This window comes from Cnephaeus nilssonii (genome assembly GCF_951640355.1).
Source record: "Cnephaeus nilssonii genome assembly, chromosome: 3".
In the NCBI taxonomy this organism is placed as follows: Eukaryota; Metazoa; Chordata; class Mammalia; order Chiroptera; family Vespertilionidae; genus Cnephaeus; species Cnephaeus nilssonii.
The window spans coordinates 6,863,203-6,884,691 of NC_137074.1; the positions used below are offsets into that span (position 1 = coordinate 6,863,203).

The 21,489-nt window shown below is 52.4% G+C and overlaps 1 protein-coding gene across 1 annotated transcript in view; it reads left to right on the top strand.

Annotated features, from left to right (window-relative positions):
- The window catches only part of UMODL1 (uromodulin like 1), a gene marked incomplete at its 5' end in the record, with an annotated part of 54,295 nt that extends 37,848 nt beyond the window's left edge, over positions 1-16,447 (top strand). Inside the window, 7 exon segments of the mRNA XM_079767256.1 lie at positions 165-502; positions 4,764-4,909; positions 5,408-5,644; positions 6,707-6,866; positions 9,854-9,938; positions 13,121-13,322; positions 15,413-16,447. Coding sequence (XP_079623382.1) covers positions 165-502; positions 4,764-4,909; positions 5,408-5,644; positions 6,707-6,866; positions 9,854-9,938; positions 13,121-13,302 — 1,148 coding nt within the window. The 3' untranslated portion in view covers positions 13,303-13,322; positions 15,413-16,447.
- Between the last annotated feature and the right edge of the window lie 5,042 nt (positions 16,448-21,489).

Below are 21,489 nucleotides of genomic sequence, written 5' to 3' on the forward strand. Positions count from 1 at the left end.
GTGTGTGCGTGCGGCCGTGGCTGGAATGTGCAGCTCCCAGGTGTGTGCTGCAGGTGCCGGGGCTCCCCGTGGGCTCCCCACCCTCAGTGCCGGCCTCACAGTCAAGCTCATGTCACAGTCCCCAAACGCAGACCCACATGCTGCTTGTCTCCTGTGCCTTGTAGGTGACTCTTCTGGTAACACAACCCGGGCCCCCGGGTCTTCCCTGGGCCCCGGCCCAGAGCAGCCCCCCACCCCCGCAGAAACCAGGGCTGCCTCCGTGCCAGGGGCCAGCCCAGCGCCCCAGGACCCACCCCCGCGGCTGAACCTGACGGGAGCGGTCAGGGTGCTCTGCGAGATCGAGAAGGTGGCCATCGCCGTGGAGCGGCGCTTCCTGCAGCAGGAGTCCATCCCCGAGTCCTCCCTGTACCTGGGCCACCCGTCCTGCAACGTGAGCGACAGCAACAGCACACACGTGTTCCTGGTGGCTGCGTGGAGCGAGTGCGGCACCCTCGTGCAAAGCGTAAGTCCTGGGGCAGGGGCGTCCAGGCTCTCTGGACCTCGATACGGGGAGGGCCCGCCCTGACCTGGGCCCAGGAGATACCCTGTACCCTGAGATCCTGCCTCTAAGCGAGGGACCCACAAAGGAGTCAGGAGAGGGCCAGGTTCTCACTGCAGACTGGCTGCACCTCCGAACCAGGAGGGACCTGAGAGCCCCACCCGGCCAGGATTCCGGTGCAAAGGGCCTGGGGCACGTTTGAGAGTCAGGGTGCAAAACCGCCTCTCCGTGAGTCTGATGCACAGGCAGAGCCAGTGGAGAGGGAAAGGGGGAGGGAAGCTGGAGCCTATGTGTGCACGTGAGCATCCATGTGTGCACGTGAGCGTCCATGTGTGCACGTGGGCGTCCATGAGTGAGAATATGTATGTGTGTATGTGTGCGTGTGTGAATGTGTGTGTAGCTATGGTTGTATGGGTGAGTGTGTGTGAATGTGTGTGTAGCTATGGTTGTATGAGTGTGCGTGTGTGAATGTGTGTGTAGCTATGGTTGTATGGGTGTGTGAATGTGTGTGTAGCTATGGTTGTATGGGTGTGTGTGTGTGAATGTGTGTGTAGCTATGGTTGTATGGGTGTGTGTGTGTGAATGTGTGTGTAGCTATGGTTGTATGGGTGTGCGTGTGTGAATGTGTGTGTAGCTATGGTTGTGCGTGTGTGAATGTGTGTGTAGCTATGGTTGTGTGAGTGTGTGTGTGTGTAGCTATGGTTGTATGGGTGTGTGTGTATGAATGTGTGTGTAGCTATGGTGTGTGAGTGTGTGAATGTGTGTGTAGCTATGTGAGTGTGCGTGTGTGAATGTGTGTGTAGCTATGGTTGTATGAGTGTGCGTGTGTGAATGTGTGTGTAGCTATGGTGTGTGAGTGCGGGCATGTGTGGGAGGATTTGCCATGGGCAGAGCTGTCCAGCTCCTGCTGGCGATGCCCCCACAGGCTGTTCCCAAGTGGGTCTGCCACTGTGGTGGGGGAGGGGCCCGGAGTCAAGGCCGCCATGTCGGCTCGCTCCCTTGTTTTTCTGAGCTGGGCAAACACCTGCTTAGCAGTTACATTCAGCTGGGTTCAGGGCCTGGTCAGAGCGGAGGGAAATTCGTCTCTCATGAGTCATGCCAGCCCTGGAATCCACACAAGTTCTTGATGTTCTTTGATGTTTGTCAAAAGCTAAGTTTGCCTTGAAGACTTATTTGTACAAACATGATGGATTATACACAGCAGGTTCCACCTTCCTTTTTTTTTAATTTTTATTAAGCGGTTTACATTTTATTGACCCCCAGGTTAAAAGAAAAAAGATCACAGTCCTGGCTGGGTTGGCTCAGTGGATAGAGCGTCTGCCAGCAGACTGAAAGGTCCTGGGTTTGATTCCGGTCAAGGACATGTACCTTGGTTGCAGGCTCCTCCCCGGCCCAGTCCCTGGTCAGGGCGTGTGCAGGAGGCAACCAATCGATGTGTTTCTCTCACATTGATATTTCTCTCTGTCTTTCCCTCTCTCTTCCACTCTCTCTAAAAAAATCAATAGAAAAATATCCTAGGGTGAGGATTAAAAAAGAAAAGAAAAAAAGAAAAAGGTCACATTTCTCTGTTTGATTACTATAAACAGGTCATGCAGATATGACTTATGAAGAGACACACATTCACCCATGCCCCCAAAAGTTTCGCTTGAGTACAGAATCATCTTCGTAAATACATTTAAGATTCTTGCCAAGATAGAAGGGGACTTCCCTGTTTTTCCTGAGACACTTTGCAAAATGCTGCAAGGCACAAAACCCGTCACCATTGTGAAGACACGTCCCAGACCGAGTCCTCCCTGTACCTGGTGTCACACGTCCCAGACCGAGTCCTCCCTGTACCTGGTGTCACACGTCCCAGACCGAGTCCTCCCTGTACCTGGTGGCTCTCCTCCCACCCATCAAAGACTTGGCCTCGGGACTGAGATTAAACTAAGAGAAACAGGAGTTTGTTTGGCTGAAAACCCCACTGGGCCTGTAAGCATCTCGCAGACAATTCCTCCCAAATACGGAGCTACAGACACAGGCCTTTTTTAAAGACGCCAACACAAAAGATTGGCATAACTTCAAAAGGGATGAAAGGCTTCCGTGAGGGACCCATCCGTTAAGAACTGTACGCATTTGTCCCCAGAAGCTAATGCATTGCTAGTCACTCCTAAGGAAAATGAATTCTAAACATGGACCTGGTTTTCAGTCATCCAGACTTGGCTGTTTATATAAAATCCTAAAGCAAATCCAATAGCTTTCAAAGATATGCTAGTGGCTCTGACGTAATCGACGTCACCAAAGTTTGTCCAGGCCTGTTTAATACACAACAAAAATTCATTCGTTCCGTAATTTTGTGTCCAGTAGCAACTAAGGAGCTGCAGGAGGGGAAAGAGACTTCTCTTCAATGGCTCCCTCTTCGGAACCATGGAAAGCCGCCCCTTCCCCTCACACTCCGTGAGCCTTGCCCCCTACAGCGTTCTGTCCTTAGCCCTCTCACGCTGGTGCCTGGCTGGCCACTGCACTCCTTGTCTCTCGGATTCATGTGAGCCTGGGAACTTTTATTTTCAGCAAACACTGCACTGACAGCCCTATCAGGGTCAGACGTTCTGTCTTATAGGGCACAGTCGGCCTCGCTCGTGCCTCCTCCGAGAAGTCCAGCGGCTTCTGCTGTTCTTGGCTTGTGTTTTCAACAACTCTCATTGCACTTCTTCACTGTCCTCCGTGTTCAAAAGACCCTGCCCCTCGTTTTCTCCTCCGTCGACGGTTCTGACATACCGACTTCACACAACATTTCCCTTGTCTAGTTCTAAACCCGTGAGGCCGGCGAGCTACCTGCAGAGCGGTGCCCACTGCGAACTGTTGCGAGCTGCTGGTCACCACGGCAGGTGACCAGCTGTCCCCGGAGGGCCCTGTGCTCTGTTCTGGCGACAACTTAGGGGGTGTCAGTAAGGGGGCACGGGAGATCTACCACCGTGACAGTCAGGCTCCAGGCCACGAACCAGCAAAGTGCTTCAAACAAATAGTTAGAACTTCAGGTATTTTGTCCAACAGCAGACTTCAGCGTAATGATGACACCCACTTCCCCTCCCCTCCCCCTCAGGGCCTCCGTCTGGTTTCCCTGTCTTGCTGCAGTCTCTTACAAAAGCCCATTTCCAGGCCTGCTGGCCGCAATCTCCTCCTCTTTCTGCTCAACCTGCACATGCCAGCAACCAGACCTGAACCCCAGCAGACCTGGGAACGTGCCTCTTTGTGCTTGAAGCCAATTGCTCCACGCCTTTGTTTATGGTAGAACAGGGGTGGGGGGACCTCCGTATAAGGCCCTTGAAATCATTCGGCCTGGCCCTGCCAAGGCAGCGGGAGTGAGGTAATGAAATGTTCGACCCCATAGAGCAGGCTCATCTTTAGGTGGGTCGTTTTCTATGGCCCAGGAATGATGTGACAAATACCCAAATGGCCCTTGGCAGAGGAAAGCTCCCCACCCCGGTCACTTCATGAACACCGACAGGCTTAGCATTGTCCCCGGAGACGCAAGCCCACAGGTTAGCCGCGTTGTCACTTGCGCACCCTCGTCCCCATCAGGATCACGTTCTTCCCTTCCACTTCTCTTCCGGATCTTGGCTCGGTGTTGTTCCCAGACTAGAGAACTTAGGAGTGCTCGCTGCCGCGGCCTCAGGCCTTTACCAGGTTAACTCTTGATTCCTCCGGGGAGGGCCTTGTGCTCTCATTTTCAGAAATGTTCATGGGATAATCGGGGGTGTGTGTGGTGTCAGATGTGTTATTGTGGGTACCCCCTGATCTAGGCCGTCTCTATTCTCCTCCAGTGAGGAAGCTGGCACGGGACATAGGTGTCAGCCAGCCCTGGACTTCACCCTCTCTATGACAGTTTATGTTGGAAAAATTATTTGGTTTTTTTTTTAATATTTTAATGATTTTTTACAGAGAGGAAGGGAGAGGGATAGAGAGTTAGAAACATCGATGAGAGAGAAACATCGATCAGCTGCCTCCTGCACACCCCGTACTGGGGATGTGCCACAACGAAGGTACATGCTTTTGACCGGAATTAAACCTGGGACTCTTCAGCCCACAGGCTGATGCTCTATCCACTGAGCCAAACCAGTTAGGGCTTACTTGGGTTTTTATATTTTTTTGGGGAAAGCTTTTAAGAAGACCCCTCCCCAGCACCCCTACTGAGGTCCTGCTGGGGCCCGGGAGCTTGCTCACGCCCCATTTGGTTTGTGCTCAGAACATGACGAACACGGTGGTGAGGACCACGCTGAGGAACGACCTGTCCCCCGAGGGCATCATCCACCACCTGAAGATCCTGAGCCCCATCCGCTGTGCCTTCCGCAACGATCTCCTGACGTCATCAGGCTACACCCCGGAGTGGGGGTGAGTGGAGAGGCACCCCCCCTCTCCCCAGCACGCATTCCTCTCCAGCACCCTCGCTGGGGGGTTCCTTAGGGTCCCAATCACTTGAGGATCTCTCTGAGAGACTGAATACACAACGGACGGCGCCAGGACTTGGCTAATAATGGCCAGCTTTCTTCAGCCTTGTTCCCGCTTCCAACTCAGGACCGACCCGAGGAAGCCATATATGTTTCTCTATTCAACCACATAGGACGTCCCACTTAGAGCGAGCCTGCTCATGGCTTCTCTGAGCCTCCCTTTCCCCTCCACTCTACCTGTCTTTGATTCTCCATCAGTCAGGCGGTGGGACTGAGCCCCCGCTGCCGCCAGCTCGGAATAAACAGCCTTTCTCGCTTGTTCTCATTTGGGTTTTATTTCCACGCTTCTTTATTTCCACGCTTTTTGAGGTTGCTTTTCGGGGAGGAGTGGGGATGAGAGGGATCTCAGGAGGGAACCTCCAGCAAACTGCTCCCTCCGCAGGGTTTACACCATCATTGAGGACCTCCATGGCGCTGGAAATTTTGTCACAGAAATGCAGTTGTTTATTGGGGACTCCCCTATACCTCGGAATTATAGCGTGTCTGCCAGCGACGACATCAAGATCGAAGTGGGGCTCTATAAACAGAAAAGCAACCTCAAGGTGGTCCTGACCGAGTGCTGGGCAACGCCATCCAGTAATGCCAGGGACCCGGTCACGTTTGGCTTCATCAACAACAGGTAGGGGTTCGGGTGGGCCTTGGGCATCACTGCCCCCTTTGCTGGTGGCCTGCTTTGGGTCCTCTGTATTTCCATATTTGTGCATGCATGGACCTGAGTTTTAGGTAACACCCCACAGGAGACCCTTTCCTCTCAGGAACTGGAGATCTAGCCATCCTTGCCTTCCAGGGAGCCTGGTGGGGATGTTCCCTGTGCAGCCAGATGTATTGTAACTCTCTCACTTTGGAACAAGGATAGCAGGACCAGTTTATAACTAACTAGAGGCCCGGTGCACAAAATTCGTGCATGGGGGGGGTTGTCCCTCAGCCCAGCCTGCACCCTCTCCAATCTGGGACCCCTCGGGGGCAGTCGGACATCCCTCTCACAATCCATGACTGCTGGCTCCCAACTGCTCGCCTGCCTGCCTTCCTGATTGCCCCTAACCACTTCTGCCTGCCAGCCTGATCACACCCTAACCACTCCCCTGCCAGCATGATTGATGCCTAACTGCTCCCCTGCCAGCCTGATTGCCCCTAACTGCCCTCCCCTGCCGGCCTAGTCACCCCTAACTGCCCTCCCCTGCTGGCCTGGTCACCCCTAACTGCCCTCCCCTGCCGGCCTGATCACCCTTAACTGCCCTCTCCTGCCGGCCTGGTCACCCCTAACTGCCCTGTTCTGCAGGCCTGGTCCCCCCCAACTGCCCTCCCCTGCAGGCCTGGTCCCCCCCAACTGCCCTCCCCTGCAGGCCTGGTCCCCCCCAACTGCTCTCCCCTGCAGGCCTGGGTCCTCCCCAACTACCCTTCCCTGCAGGCCCGGTTGCCCCAACTTCCCTCCTCTGCTGGCCTGGTCACCCCTAACTGCCCTCCCCTGTAGGCTTGATTGCCCCCAGCTGCCCTCCCTTGCAGGCCTGGTCCCTCCCAACTGCCCTCCCCTGCTGGCCATCTTGTGGTGGCCATCTTGTGTCCACATGGGGGCATCCATCTTTGACCACATGGGGACAGCCATCTTGTGTGTTGGAGTAATGGTCAATTTGCATATTACTCTTTTATTAGATAGGATGAGTCACCTTTTTTCTCCTCCCAGCTGCCCCATCCCCAACACACATACCAATGTGATTGAGAACGGAGACTCCAACAAGGCCCAGTTTAAGCTGAAAATTTTTTCCTTCATCAACAACTCCATAGTCTACCTGCACTGCAAACTCCGCATCTGCATGGAGACCCCCGGAGCCACGTGCAAAATCGTAGGTGTTGGGTGTTCTAAGTTTTTGTCTGGGTCCTCGCTCCTTCTCGTTATGAAGAGGGTTGCTGTGTTATCCAAAGCCCAGGGTGTGGGTGGCTCTGAGAAGAGGTGCTGGGCCCTGCGGACGTGGCCCCTAAAAGGTGGGAAATGGCATTTCAACAGTGGGCAGCCCTTGAGGCGGGGGGTGGGGGGCGACATAGCTGGGTGTCACCTCAGTCCTTCTTGAGGCTACACCATCTGCTGGCCCTCACATCAGAGCTTCCTTGTCATGAGGCTGTTGTACTTCTCAGGGCGATTTAATGCATATTTAGGTGAGAAAGTGTTATTTTAATTTCACTTTATTTTTAGCTACTTTGATGGAACACTGCTGGTTCGTAGCCACTGTGACATTCAATCAGGTGTTTTTCCTTCCCTATGTGCAGCATTCATGCTGGGATTATGAATAATTTTACATTCTCATTTTCTTTGACCTTTGAATTCAAAATGTGCTTTGCAGTCCTGAGATTTGAAAGCTCTCCTTCATACCAGTGACAAGAATGAGAAGTGGCTGTTGTATGTTGTCTGGGTCCAAGGACAGTGTAGGGGGCCCTGTTGGCCGCTGATCGGACCACTGCATGTCCCTCTGCATGTCTACGCTTGTCCCTCTGCTTTTGCTAAGGTTTTCCTGCATAATCCACCTCTGAGCGTCAGTAGGTCATGGATGAGCGAAATCCAGTGATGGTCGGTTTTGTTGATGTCACTTTTATCCAACAGCAGATCTGCTGGAGCACCAGGAGGAGAGGGACACGGGCTCCCGATGCCGCCAGCTAAGGGCGCGGATGCGTCTGCACTTGGTTGCCCTGGCCCCACAGAGATGCTGAGAGTGTTAATAGCCACAGTAGCACCTGGCCTCTGCAGGGAGCTGCCAGCCCCCAAATTCTTTACAACAGGAGCTCCACACATTTCTTCCCAAGTTCCTTCAGGATGGACATGGTATTGGTTTCCTGTGGCTGCTGTACAAAGTACCCTAGAAGGATTGGCGTAAGCCAGTGGTCGGCAAACTCATTAGTCAACAGAGCCAAATATCAACAGGACAACGATTGAAATTTCTTTTGAGAGCCCAATTTTTTAAACTTAAATTTCTTCTAACGCCACTTCTTCAAAATAGACTCGCCCAGGCCGTGGTATTTTGTGGAAGAGCCACCCTCAAAGGGCCAAAGAGCCGCATGTGGCTTGTGTTAACGAAAAAAACAAAAAACAAACACATTGAAACCTGTAAAGAATTTTGTGAGTTTATTTGAGCCAAACTGTCGACATATGCCGGGAAGCAGAACCTCAATGAATTGAGATAATGCTCCGGAGAATGCAGGGTTACATCTATATTTATACATTGCAATCAAAGGAAAGGGAGGTAGGGGAGTTACATGAAATTCAGCAGAATTGGTGATAGATTAAGGAGGTGGGATAAAGCAAAGCGGGGAAACCTCTGGGATAGGGTGAAAAGTGAAATGATGGACATGTGCTTCTCTTACAGAGATGGATACAGGATACTTTAACGTAATTAACAGTTGACAATTAACTTGATAACAATAACAGGGAATGTCCTGGTGCCATTTGTTGTGCCCTGAGGGGTCCGGGGTAAAAAGGAAGTTACAAGTTAGCCAGACATCTCACAGATGTGTTATCTTAGAGGCAAAAAGGCAAATGGGCTCGGGAAAGATCTAAGTTGATCGTTGTCAGGGAAAATATCGGCCTAGGACATGACTACCCACCATAACCTGTTTGTAGTTAAATATTTAATTTTCAAACCATCCTTTGTGGTTATTTTAGGTCTCTGAGTTTGCAAGACTGCCACACAGGCCTCTCCTGAGCTTGTCAGGTCAGCATGTGGCTCCTTTCGTCCACACTTGCGAGCTGCAGTTTGCTGACCACGGGCTTAAGCAATAGAAATTCGTTGTTTCCCAGTCCTGGAGGCTGGAAGTCCAAGACCAGGGTGTGGACAGGGCCGGTTCCTTCTGAGGCTGAAAAGGGTGATCTGCTCTAGGTCGGTCTCCGAGGCTTGTAGAAGCCCATCTTCTCCCTCTATGTGTGTCTGTGTTCAAATTTCCACTTTGGATAAGGACACAGTCATATTGGACCAGGACCCACCCTAGCGAGCTCATCTTAACCTGAACATCTGCAAAGACCCTGTCTCCAAATAAGGTCACATCACACATCCTGGGAGTTAGGGCTTCAACATCTTTTGGGGACATATGAGCCCACAGTGGGTTTAGGCAAAGGCATTGAAAGGAACACGTGGTTGCAGCAGGCTGTAGGGATGCGAAGGTGGCTCTGAGAGCTTTGTTGAGAAAGAGCCCCGAACCAAGGGGCAAAGGGACCTGCACTGGTAGCTAGAGACAGCTCGAGGGGTGCTGCCTCTCACTGCTCTTGGGCACCTCCTTGCGGCCAACCCTCTCTTCCCTTCACACTAGGCAGAGCCTGTGGTCCAGGTGGTCCTGGTCGTCCCGGTGGTCCTAGTTGTCCTGGTGGTCCTGGTCGTCCCGGTGGTCCTGGTAGTCCTGGTGGTCCAGGTGGTCCAGGTGGTCCAGGTGGTCCTGGTGGTCCCGGTGGTCCTGGTAGTCCTGGTGGTCCAGGTGCTCCAGGTGGTCCAGGTGGTCCTGGTCGTCCCGGTGGTCCTGGTAGTCCTGGTGGTCCAGCTGGTCCTAGTGGTCCAGGCGGTCCTGGTGATCCCGGTGGTCCTGGTAGTCCTGGTGGGCCAGGTGGTCCTTGTGGTCCTGGTGGTCCAGGCGGTCCAGGTGGTCCAGGCAGTCCTGGTGGTCCAGGCTGTCCTGGTGGTCCAGGCCTCTGCAGCCTTCCTTCACCCTGGCTGAGCTCATCCATCGCGATTTCATGTCTCCAGCAGGAAGAAAATCTATGAATCAGGGTACCATTCCAGAGACTGGGTACATTTCTCATAAACTTTGTTCCACTAATTGAAGTTTCTCTCCTTTAAAAAAAAACACACAACAGAATTGCAATGACTTTCGGTCGCTGAGAAGTGGTGAACCATCTGAAACACACCAGATGTCCTGGGGACCCCTCATTCGGTCTGATGGTGAGTTGGGGCCTTGGTTTAGAAAACTAAGGAAAAGACACGACCAATTCCATTTCATCATCATGTAAACCAAAAAGCAATTCCTTGGAACATGGAGCTCGTAAGAGTAGTAACAATGCCGGCTAACGCTCATGGCGAGCCCCGATTTCCCAGCACTGTGCTCCGTTCTGTACCCCCAGAATGTAATTTTCTCTTCTCAGCAGCTCTGCAAGGTCAGATCTATTAGCGTCCCCATGTTGCAGATGGAAAGACCGAGGCTGCAGCAAGTGGGCACATGTTTAAATAATGCATGTTTGGGTAAGGGGCAGGCTGTAAAGTTTCCTGACGCTGGATAATTGCATGCAGTGGGTTGTTATCAGGAAGGGACTCAGTCTATAGGCAGGCCAAATTCTGTATATTTGCATGTGTGTGCGCACGTGTGTGCGCACGTGTGTGTGATGTGTGCGTGTGCAAATGCATGTGAATGGGGAAGCTGTTGTATTTTAGGCTTTGCTAAATCAGAAGATGCAAAACAGAAAAATGGCACTGTTGTTCTCTCTTAGTATAAAACTTCCATCAGCCAATATGAAACTCACCGTTAGTTTTCTAGGAAAACATTTTCCTTTCTTTGTGATCTATCCTATTTTTATTTTTATTTATTTATTTTTTGTTAATCTTCACTTGAGGATTTTCTTCTATTGCTTTTTCAGATAAAAGGAGGGGGAGAAAGAGAGAGAGAGAGACAGAAAGAAACCTAGATGTGAGAGAGTCACATAGACTGGTTGCCTCCCACATGCACCCTGTCCTGGGGCAGGGAGCAAACTGGCAACCCAGGTACTTGCTCTTGACTGGGAGTTGAACCCATAACCCTTCGGTGCATGGACTGACATTGCAACCACGGAGCCACACCAGCCAGGGCTATCCTATTTTTTAAAAAATGGTTTGGGGAAATGGTGTGCTTTGGGTATTAAGACAAAAACTGCTAGCTGTTCCCCAATATCTGTTCTCCTCTCCTTCCATAATAATAAAACCCCAAGTTTTTAGCTGGGAATAAAAACTATATATTTAAAAAAATATATAACCAACCTGGCAGCCAGGTGTGGCCATATGAGTAAGTAAGTGCTGGCCAATGAGACGCAGATGGGAAAGGCTGCCTCCTCAGTACATCCCGTGCCCCTGCTTTACCCCGTCTTCCTCCTTACCTCTCCATCCTGATGCCTAGAAGGCAGGTGAGACGGCTGCCACCAGTCCCCATCTTGGGCCGTGAGGACCACAGGGACAGGAGCTGGACAAGCCGGGCCCCCGAGGACATTGCGGTGCAAAGCTGCTGTGCCAGGCCTGGGCTCTGACTTAACCAGTTTTATGCACGAAAGAAATAAACTTCCACATTCTTCATCACCGCTTATTTCAGGTCTTCCTCTTTTTTGCAGCTACAGTTAATCCTAGTTGTTGGGAAATCCTACTATTTCCCTTTTTTGTTGTTTTTCTTCCTCATTTTGATGGCCCTCCTTCCTCTTGATATTTTCCGGGACAAGAACATCTGTGTGTTGGATGCAGGGTCTGAGTCGGGACGTGCGTGCAGATCCGGACTTGGATAGGGAGGGCCTCTTGCCCGGGCATTCTCAGCTGCTGGTTCTCATCCAAAGCATTTGGGCAATGCGCACTTCCACAGGTCCCAGGCCACGCCCGGCCTCACGGGCTCTGGAGCTGGGCGCTGGGCCTGGTGTTGGCACTGGCCCTCGGGCGACTTTGGCTTGGGTCCTAGGACAACATGCTCTTCCTACCCTCCTCATTGTCTTAAATTGCTCAGCAGAACCGGGGCCCTCGTGTGAAATGGAACATATGTGATTTGCATTGCCCTGTCTGTACATGCCTCCTGTGTATTCATAGATATTACAGTCGATGTAAAAACCAGAGTGGAAAAAGCTATGGGCTTGGCATTAGGAGACCTGAGTTTGATTTTAGGTTCTCATACTTATGAACTGTGTGGTCTTTGGAAAATTAGTGACTCTTCTGGATTTTATCCATCCACTCATCCACCCATTTATTCATCCATCCATCCATCCATCCATCCATCCATCCATCCATCCATCTATTTATTCACTCATCCATCTACTGTCCTTCCATTCATCCACTCACCTACTCATCCATTCATCCTCTAATCCAGGGGTCCTCAAACTTTTTAAACAGGGGGCCAGTTCACTGTCCCTCAGACCGTTGGAGGGCCGGACTATAGTTAAAAAAAACTATGAACAAATTCCTATGCACACTGCACATATCTTATTTTGAAGTAAAAAAACAAAACGGCAATAACACCCGCATGTGGCCCACGGGCCGTAGTTTGAGGACACCTGCTCTAATCCATCCATCCATCCATCCATCCATCCATCCATCCATCCACCTATCCATCCATTTATTCATTCATCCATCTAATGTCCTTCCATTCATACACTCACCTACTCATCCATTCATCCTCTAATCCATCCATTCATCCATCCATCCATCCATCCACTTATTACTTCATCTATCGACTGTATGCCAGGCACTGCTTTTTCTCTAGGACAGGGATGTGTACCTCATTTTATCCATTCATCCTCTGATGGACACTTGGGTTGTTTCCACCTTTGGCTGTTGTGAAGAGTGCTGCTTTGAACATGGGTTGGGAAGTAGTTATTTGAGCCCCGGTTGTCAGTCTTCTGGGTCCGCACGCCTGTGTGCTTTGTGGGTTTTTGGCCCTCCCTGGGAGGATCAACCCGCACTCCTCCACACTGTAGAGTGTGCGAGCCCCGCGTGTCTCCCCGTGGGCAGTCCCGCTGAGCCGCCCACCTCTTCCCGGAGGGCCTGTTGCTCCCACCTGGCCTCCTCCTCTGGGCCAGGGCTTATCCCGGACCCTGAGCAGGCTGCGCTGTGCTGGCTGCTGCGCTCCCCTGGCCCTCAGACACCGTCCTCGTCAGCTGTGGGGACCCACAGGTACATGGGCACACACTCACTGCTGCAGCGCTTCGGATGAACCACATTCAGACGATCATGCCACCAAGTAGCCGACAAAGGGGGGAGCTCGCTCTACCCAGGCTCGGTCCTGAGCCCCATTCTACACTCACAACAACATCTCAGTGCTGGGACCAGAGGGAGGCCCGCCCAGGGACGCGCTCTCCTCCTGCCTCGGGCAGACCTCCCACCTGTGCCTGTCTCATCCCCTGCAGGTGAGTCCCCAGATGGGCAGCCAGGCCTGGCACCCGGCTACATCGTCCTCATTGTGGTGGCCGTCTTTGCCGTGGTGACAGGGGCCGCGGCCCTTCTCATTGTGCGCTACCAGAGAATGACCGGGAAGTACAACTTCAAAACCCAGCCGGACAACTTCAGCTACCAGGTGTTCCAGGACTAGGAGGCCTGGCTGCCCTGAAGGTGGGTGAGCAGCGAGGCAGCACACACGGCCGTGCACGTGACCTGCTTTCGCCACCGATAGAGGCCACGCAGTGTGTCTCAGGGGCTTTGGCAAAAGGTAGATTTGTGGGCGTCAGCATTCTGTGCCCGTGACAGATAGTAAGACAGAGGTACTTGGTCTTGGTTCCCTGTTCCTGGCTTTAGAGTTCCTGAAACCCTTGGCTTTCTGAAGCGATGGAGCAGGAAAGGTGTCTTCTACTATGTTGTGAGATGACTTTGGGAAAGCGCACAAGGGTGGGGCTGGTTGCCAGGAGAACCAGCCATGTGATGGGAGGGTTGGAAATGTTAGTCCCACCGCCTGGTCTCGGCGGAGGTGAGGAGGGATTGGAAGTTGAATCAATCACCAATGGCTGATGATTTACTCAAACAAGCCCATGTAATGAAGCATCCATAAAAAACACACAAAAACTATGGGGTTCGGGAGCAATTATCTAAGATCCCCAATTCTCAAGGTGGGGTGCCAGGCGTCCAACAGTGGACTGAGCGGCTGTTGGGGTCAGGAGGAAAGAGCTTTCCTGGGATCCCTGAAGCCTCCTGCGAATTGGGGTCCTCTGTCCCTCCCTGAGAGACCCAGATAGGGGAGTGAACAGCAGCAAATTTCAGCTCACCCGACACTCTAGTCATAGAAGAGGACCTGCCGAGGTGGGGTGCCTCCGTCTCTGGGTGGGCCCCCCGGGGTTTGGGTCATGAAGACCCTGTTCCACCCTGTGCCCTGTCTGAGTACTGTCGTGTGGATGCACCCCACCATGGCTGGCCCCTGCTCCCCGTTTCCTCACTGGGCCAGCAGCATCCCCAGCCAAGGCTGCCTTCCCTGTGCTTGGCTCCTTATTCTCTTGAGGTAACTGATCTTCAGGACAACTCAGCAAAGAGTGATAGATACTGGCCACATCCTTAACGTGAGGAAATCGGTCCCAGGGAGCTCTGGTGACCTCCCCCAAGGCCACAGAGCAGAGGCGGGTCACAGCACACTGCCCCACAAGCCGACAGCCCTGCCGGGGCCTTCGTCGCCACCAGAGATGGGGGAGCTGTTCGAGGAGACGCCAGAGAGATGCTGCATGGCTTGTCCTGCACCCTCTGCTCCGAGGACGCCTGACAGCTGTGTACCCGTGATCCGGGGTCTTGGAACCCTTACAGCCCAGATAGATGGAAGGGCTAGGCCGGTGGTCGGCAAACTGCGGCTTGCGAGCCACATGCGGCTCTTTGGCCCCTTGAGTGTGGCTCTTCCACAAAATACCACGGCCTGGGCGAGTCTATTTTGAAGAAGTGGCGTTAGAAGAAGTTTAAGTTTAAAAAATTTGGCTCTCAAAAGAAATTTTAATCGTTGTGCTGTTGATATTTGGCTCTGTTGACCAATGAGTTTGCCGACCACTGGGCTAGGCCAGTCACTCCCCTGGGGAGACTTCCAAAAGGATTTCCGTGGATTTCACTTAATATGTAACATGTGAATTCCGATAACCGGCCCATGCTTGTCCTAAATGCCTTAGGGAGGCTGCGTGCTGGTGCCACGGCCGTGCTGGGCATCCCCCTCCTTGAAATTAAAGCACCAAGGGAAAATGGTGTTTTGTTTTTATTCTTCATTTTTATTCTCCTGGGGCTTCTGTCTTCCAAACTGAAAACCATCTATAACGAGTTTTCAGGTCTCTGCAAACCTCAGCTCTTTGAAAAACGGTAAACAAACAACCACCTCTCCACACACCAGGGTGGCACTTGGCACAGGAGCCCTGGGTCCGAGGGGGGTTCTCCACAGACAGCACAGAGACCCAAGGTCCCTGAGGATGCGCTGTCCAGCTCAGGTATGTGCGCCAGGCTCAACTGCCGCTGACACGGGGGCTTCACCCACAGAGGCCAGGCCACAGGCACCTCCGTTCCGCTTCCTCTGTGCCTCATGGGAGTTGCTGTCCTTTTATTGGTGCGCAGTCCCTCACTCTCAGCCAGCAAAGGAGTCATGTCCTCAGGGCTGCAGGCAACCCTCCACTCCATGCTCCAGGGGGTTCCTGAATGGACCTCTCCTTTGCTGCAAGCGGCTGATCCAGGTGACTTTTCCTACACAGGTCGCTGTGAATCAAGCTTCATTCATCACACACTGACGGACGCCTACTCTGCTCCACACTTGGATGAGCCCCAGAGATGATGAAAGCATCACCTCAGCCTGCCCCCAGGAGGCTGATTCTGTAGGTTCCAGACAAGCAGGCCGGGGAGAGGAGCTGATGGAGAAGTGGGCATGGTGTTGGCGATGCCTGCAGCTCCAGACACAGGGATCTTCAAACCCAGCATGGACACAGCTCTGCCATCACCCAGTCACCTCCCCAATCCTGGAGCTCCCAGACCCTTCACCGTCCCATTTTGTCCATGTGGCCCTTCCTGGTTTTGCTCCCCCTTGACATCCATCCTTTCATCCATCCATCTTTCCCTTCACCCATCCAGCCAGCTACTTGGTACTCTTTGTCAAATACGTAATATTCCTAATTTTCCAAGATATTTGACAGTACACTTGAAGTTATTTTTTAACAATAGGTCAGTAATAAATATATTGTCTAGTGGACGTACATGCTCTTAACTTTTTCTCCTGCATTACCAGGATATTGTTTTATTCACACAGTGGTGATGCAAAAGACACTATTAATATGAAAATCTCTATAATAAATAGAAATAACATAATATATACATAATTCTTTATATTTTTCCAAACATTTTCTCAGCCATTAAGATATAATCCTACTACAGGGGGAGGTACCATTTAACCATTACACAATGGGAAACCAGAGAAGAAATGGGAGAGTTATTTACTTAAGGTCACAAAATGAATTAATGAGGAAATGGGTCTAGAACCTAAATAGTTTAGTTTAGAATTTTCTTCATTACACCACGCTAACAGATAATGCTTGTTACTTTATTTAAAGCAAATTGAACTGTATTTGGTAGTTAACACCTGATTGTATAGTGCTTTTCCTTGACGAACTTGGAATTGTAACATGACCTTTAGTTCTGAACTCGTGAGATTAATTTTGTTGAATATAATTAACTACCACTTATTGAAACATCTGGGAAAAGTGAGATTTCTGATGCATTGGATATTCTCAGAGTCAGTAAAGAGTTATGATATGCACTGTTGTGGATAACCAGTTTTGAACAAGTAGAATAAACTGCCTCTGACATTGAAACGTGCCTGTGCCGGCTGCTCTGTGGTTCAGATGCTCAGCCTGCATCCGCGAGGGCCCAGACCGGGAGCGTGTCTCTGGCTCTTCCTGAGCCGTGTCCGTTTGCTCTGATACCAGCTCAGGACCAATGGCATGCTGTCCTTGAATGAGAGACAACGAACATGCAATCACCCAGGCTTTGAGCCCTACGACGTTGTGGCTTTGGATTTTAGAGCTGATGTGCATTTTGAAACTCCAGCTTTAAATCTTCTACAGTTTTCATGCCATCTCAAGAAAGATTCTACATTTATTCATTTGTGTTTTCCATAACAGTGAGAATCTGGTCTCCCCTCACCTGCCCCAGGGACAGGGTCACCTATGTCTCCTTTAACAAGTATTTCCTGAGCACACACCGTGCTCCAGGTCTCGGGCTCAGAGCTGCTGATGAAATTGTGAGAGAGCAGACTGAGCCCTCCCCCACTGAGCACATGGTCTTGTTGGGGAGAGAGACACTCACATCAGTAGCTGATGACAAGTGCTGAGAGGGACAGATGCATGTGTGCTGTGAGGTACCTCTGACCTGGTCCATCCATCCACTCACCCAACCATTCACCATTCACCTCTCCACCCACACATCCATCCACGTACCCATCCATCCCTCCATCCATCACCCAACCCTTTACCCACCCACACACCCACTCATCCATCCACCCTCTAACAAAGGAATGTTTGCTGAGGTCCAGTTCTTATATTGATACCAGGAAGACAAATGGGAGGTGGTAGAGTCCTTGCCCTTAGGAACCCAAAATCCACCTGGAGAAAAGTCCCTGTGAAGACCACAGCCAGGGAGGCCAGGGAGGGAAGGAGAGAGGCAGAATAAAGCACGTGTGTGCATGTGGACCTGCACACACACCTCTGCTCACGCTACTTGCACGGGAGGGCTCTGGGTGCTTCTGTGTCCAGGCTGCTATGTAGGAATACACTCATAGTGCTGGCAATTCAAATCCTCTAACCCTAGACTCTTTCTGCTGGCATCGCTCAAGGCACTAACTAAATCAGTGGTCGGCAAACCGCGGCTCGCAAGCCACATGCGGCTCTTTGGCCCCTTGAGTGTGGCTGTTCCACAAAATACCACGTACCCTAATTAAGTTAATAACAATGTACCTACCTATATAGTTTAAGTTTAAAAAATTTGGCTCTCAAAAGAAATTTCAGTCGTTGGACTGTTGATATTTGGCTCTGTGGACTAATGAGTTTGCCGACCACTGCTCTAAATCCTTGGCAGCTGAAACAGAAGGAGGAAGGGAGGGATCCTGGGCCCCTGACACCCATAGAGGCTGTTCACTGCTCCTGCTCTTCAAGGCAGATGCCACGCTCAGGTGGTGCCGTGCATTACCGGTAAGGCCAGACCCGGGGGTCTTGGGAGACCCCCTCACAGACCATGGGGCTCTGGGTCCTCTGCCCGTGGAGGGGAGGGGATTCTGCAGGAGCGATGCATGTACTTTATAGCTATTCTCTTATTCAGTCCTCATTAAAAGCCTCCATGTATAATTATTCTCACTTTACAGTTGAGGAATGGAGACATGATGCAGCTTTTCCACAGTCGAGCAGCTAGTGAAAGTGGAGGGGCTGGAATGAAAGCCACGCCTGTGTGGCTGTGAAGGCATGCTCCCACTCGGCCTCCTGCCACAGGCCCAGGGAGGACAAGGAACGTGACCACCAACATTCTCCCCTCACTCGTCTAGTTGTCGCAACAACCCAATGAGTTAGAAGTTGCCGATCCCATTTTACAGATAAGCAAACCGAGGCCAAAAGTTTAAATTACTGGTCCAAGCAGCTCAGGATGGAAACGCAGATCTCCTTCCTCCTGGTTTAGGCTCTTGCCCCTCCAGGAAAGACGTAGATGTTTTACTGGTGAGGGGTGGGAGGGAGGACCACTGAGGACCTTAGAACTCAGCGTACTTCTGAGAGGTGGAGGGAAAGCCCGGTCCCTCGCCAAGGCAGGTTGGCCTCAGGCAGCTGAGGGTCTGAGTCCTGGGAAGTTCTCATGTTCAGACACCACCTGGGGCCCCAAGTCCTTCTCTGCCCAGGAGCCGAGGCTGTGATTCCCTCTGTGGTGGCGGGTCTGATGGAAGCAGAGAGTCTGATGGAGAGTTACCTGTGTGGTCCTCTCCCTCTCTGGCCCAGGCGGCACCACCCGTTTCTGACCACTAGATGGCGGGCAGACCAGGGCAGGAGATCCCTCTGTTCCTCAGCCTCCACAGCCCTGCTTGTTTTCTTTTGCTGGATTGTGCCTCTTGCCAACAAACAAAGGGGAATTTGAAATCATTCCGCAGGGCTTTGGGGTCCTGTGGGGGTGGGGTCCTGGGTGCCCTGGAAGCAGCTCAGAAAATGACATTGGTCATTCAGGGCGGACAGACCCGGCATCTTCAGAACAAGGAGTAATTGGATGCTCTGGCCAGTGGGCAAAGCCGGTGTGGACTCCACTCCCTCCCCCAACTTCCCACCAAAGGGAGTCACCTTCTTCCCCCTCCCTCTCTGTTTCCGGGAGGAAAGAGGCAGCCTTGCCAAGGATCAGTCTCTGTCCCTGCGTGTGGCAGTGTCCCTGGGTGTGGCAGTGTCCCTGGGTGTGGCAGTGTCCCTGCGTGTGGCAGTGTCCCTGCGTGTGGCAGTGTCCCTGGGTGTGGCAGTGTCCCTGGGTGTGGCAGTGTCCCTGGGTGAGGACTCCGGGAGGGGCAGAGGTGGCTCCTGCAGCAGGTTCTCAGGGTCTGAGCAAAGCTGGAGATCCGGCCGATGGAGGAGGCAAGCATTCGTGTTAGAGCAGAAGTGCTTCCGGCCTGGACACAACTTTGGCATCTTTGGGGGAATGAATGCTGGGAAGTTATGGTCACGCGGGGAGGGAGGTGTGCAGGGCACGGAGGAGAACCGTAGCCCCACTGGGTGCCCCCACGGCTCCGGATGTTGAGCCTTGGTTGGACGGGAGGGTCATTCTCATGATCAGGGAGTGCAGATCTCACTCTGGAGACTCGACACCAAAGGAGTTCTGATGGAAAGAAATTGGCAGTAAGGACTCTGCTGGGGGTTCCTTAAGCCAGAGAAAGCTCAGCGTTTGCACCCCACAGCGTAGCATGTGAGTGTCAGGGTGATGTGGAGAGATGGTGCCTTTAATCTCTCTGAGCCTCAGTTTCCCTGCCTGTAAGATGGAGATGGTCTTAGCACTGGTTAGGGAGCCTGGGGCCACAAGTAATGGAAACATCAACTCCCACGGGCTTTAAACAAACAAGAAAGGACATTTTTGGCCGACTGTAAATGAAAAGTCCAGGTCCGGGTGAACTTCAGGTGAGGTTCGATCCTGCAGATCTCAAGGACCCTGGTTTTGTCCATCTTTTGCTCTCCTTTCATGCTTTCAGCCTCCACAAAAAGTTCCCTCTGAGTCCCCAAACAGCCGTGAGCAGTCATCAGGGCGACATGCTTCTTCACTCATGTCTAGCAGAAGGAAGGTGCTGTCTCCAGCCAAAGGGGCTGTGACTGTCTCTGATTGACACCTCCTGGGTCCTGTCCCCCTCCCCAAGGCAATCCCTCTGGCCAGGAGGCCGGTGCTGGGTGTGGAATGACGCAAGGCCTCCACCCCAGCTGGGGGCTCTCCCCGGGGCGCCTCCCTCACCTGCTGGCCTGCAGCCAGGTGACTCCTGTGGTGGGAAAGGCATGAGGTGGAGGCTGAGGAGGAGGTGGTCTCGGGACCAAGGTCACCGCCTCAGGCTTGTCCACGGGCCACTCTGGCCCTGGGCTGCTCGGCCTTCAGATCCCGGGGCTCCCTGGCTCAGGCCCTGCGCCCGGGAACGTGGCCTGGGAGACCAGCTCCTGTGTAGGGACATGGAGTCCGGTGTCAGGGCCAGTCTTACGAAAGATCTCAGCAGCAGCCTGCTAGAACCATCCAGAACATGTCATCCAGGTCTCAAATCGCTCCCACAGCGAGAGGGTAGGCCCGTTCCTGCTTGGGGTGGGGAAGCTGTTTTGTAGGGAGAAGCCCCTTCTCACTCCAGGAATGTTTAGAGTCAGACGCAGGTGATCAGTCGAACCCGTCGTAGTCACACTGCCCTGTCAGGTCCGGGGCTCGTCTGTTTCCAGTGTCCACGAGACTGGGGGAGGAAGGCGGGTCAGAGGCTCCGCAGCTCAGCTTTTTGGAATTGATCCCCTCGGGAGAGCTGGCTCCGGTTTAAAATGTGCCGCTCCTCCTGGGCTGCTGAGTCCAGGCTGAAAGATGGAGGAGAAACAATCGAAACATGTCAGTGGATTGTGCCCTGGAACCGGAGAGCTGCGCGCTCCTACGCTGTCCTTCACGTCGCTGGAGTTCTTTAACGCGCAGGTGCCGCATCGCGGAAGCACCTGCCAAAGAAAAGCACATGAGTGACGTTTGTAAACACCGTTGAAATTCACGCCCAAGGAAGTTCAATGAACAGGACGGACTGGTGACGAGGGTGTCCATCACCGGACTTCATCCAACTCCAAATGTTACCAGGTGGATGCAAAATACACACAACTAAAGATTCATACGATGAGTTTACTTAAGGCCGTGGTCGGCAAACTGCGGCTCGCGAGCCACATGCGGCTCTTTGGCCCCTTGAGTGTGGCTCTTCCACAAAATACCACGGCCTGGGCGAGTCTATTTTGAAGAAGTGGCGTTAGAAGAAGTTTAAGTTTAAAAAATCTGGCTCTCAAAAGAAATTTCCATCGTTGTACTGTTGATATTGGCTCTGTTGACTAATGAGTTTGCCGACCACTGACTTAAGGAAAATAAATTTCCTCTTAACAATTAGCCTCTGTAATTACATGAAATTGTCGGTAGCTGTGAAGGTGTTTTCAGTGCCCAGCAGCCTCCTGGGATATCGGGCTCCGCCCCCGGCCCCCCCCCCCCCCCACCAAGGGGCACCTACTGAGCAGGACTATCAGTCAGGGCCCAGGTGTGCGGAGACGCTCTTCCAGGTGGGACA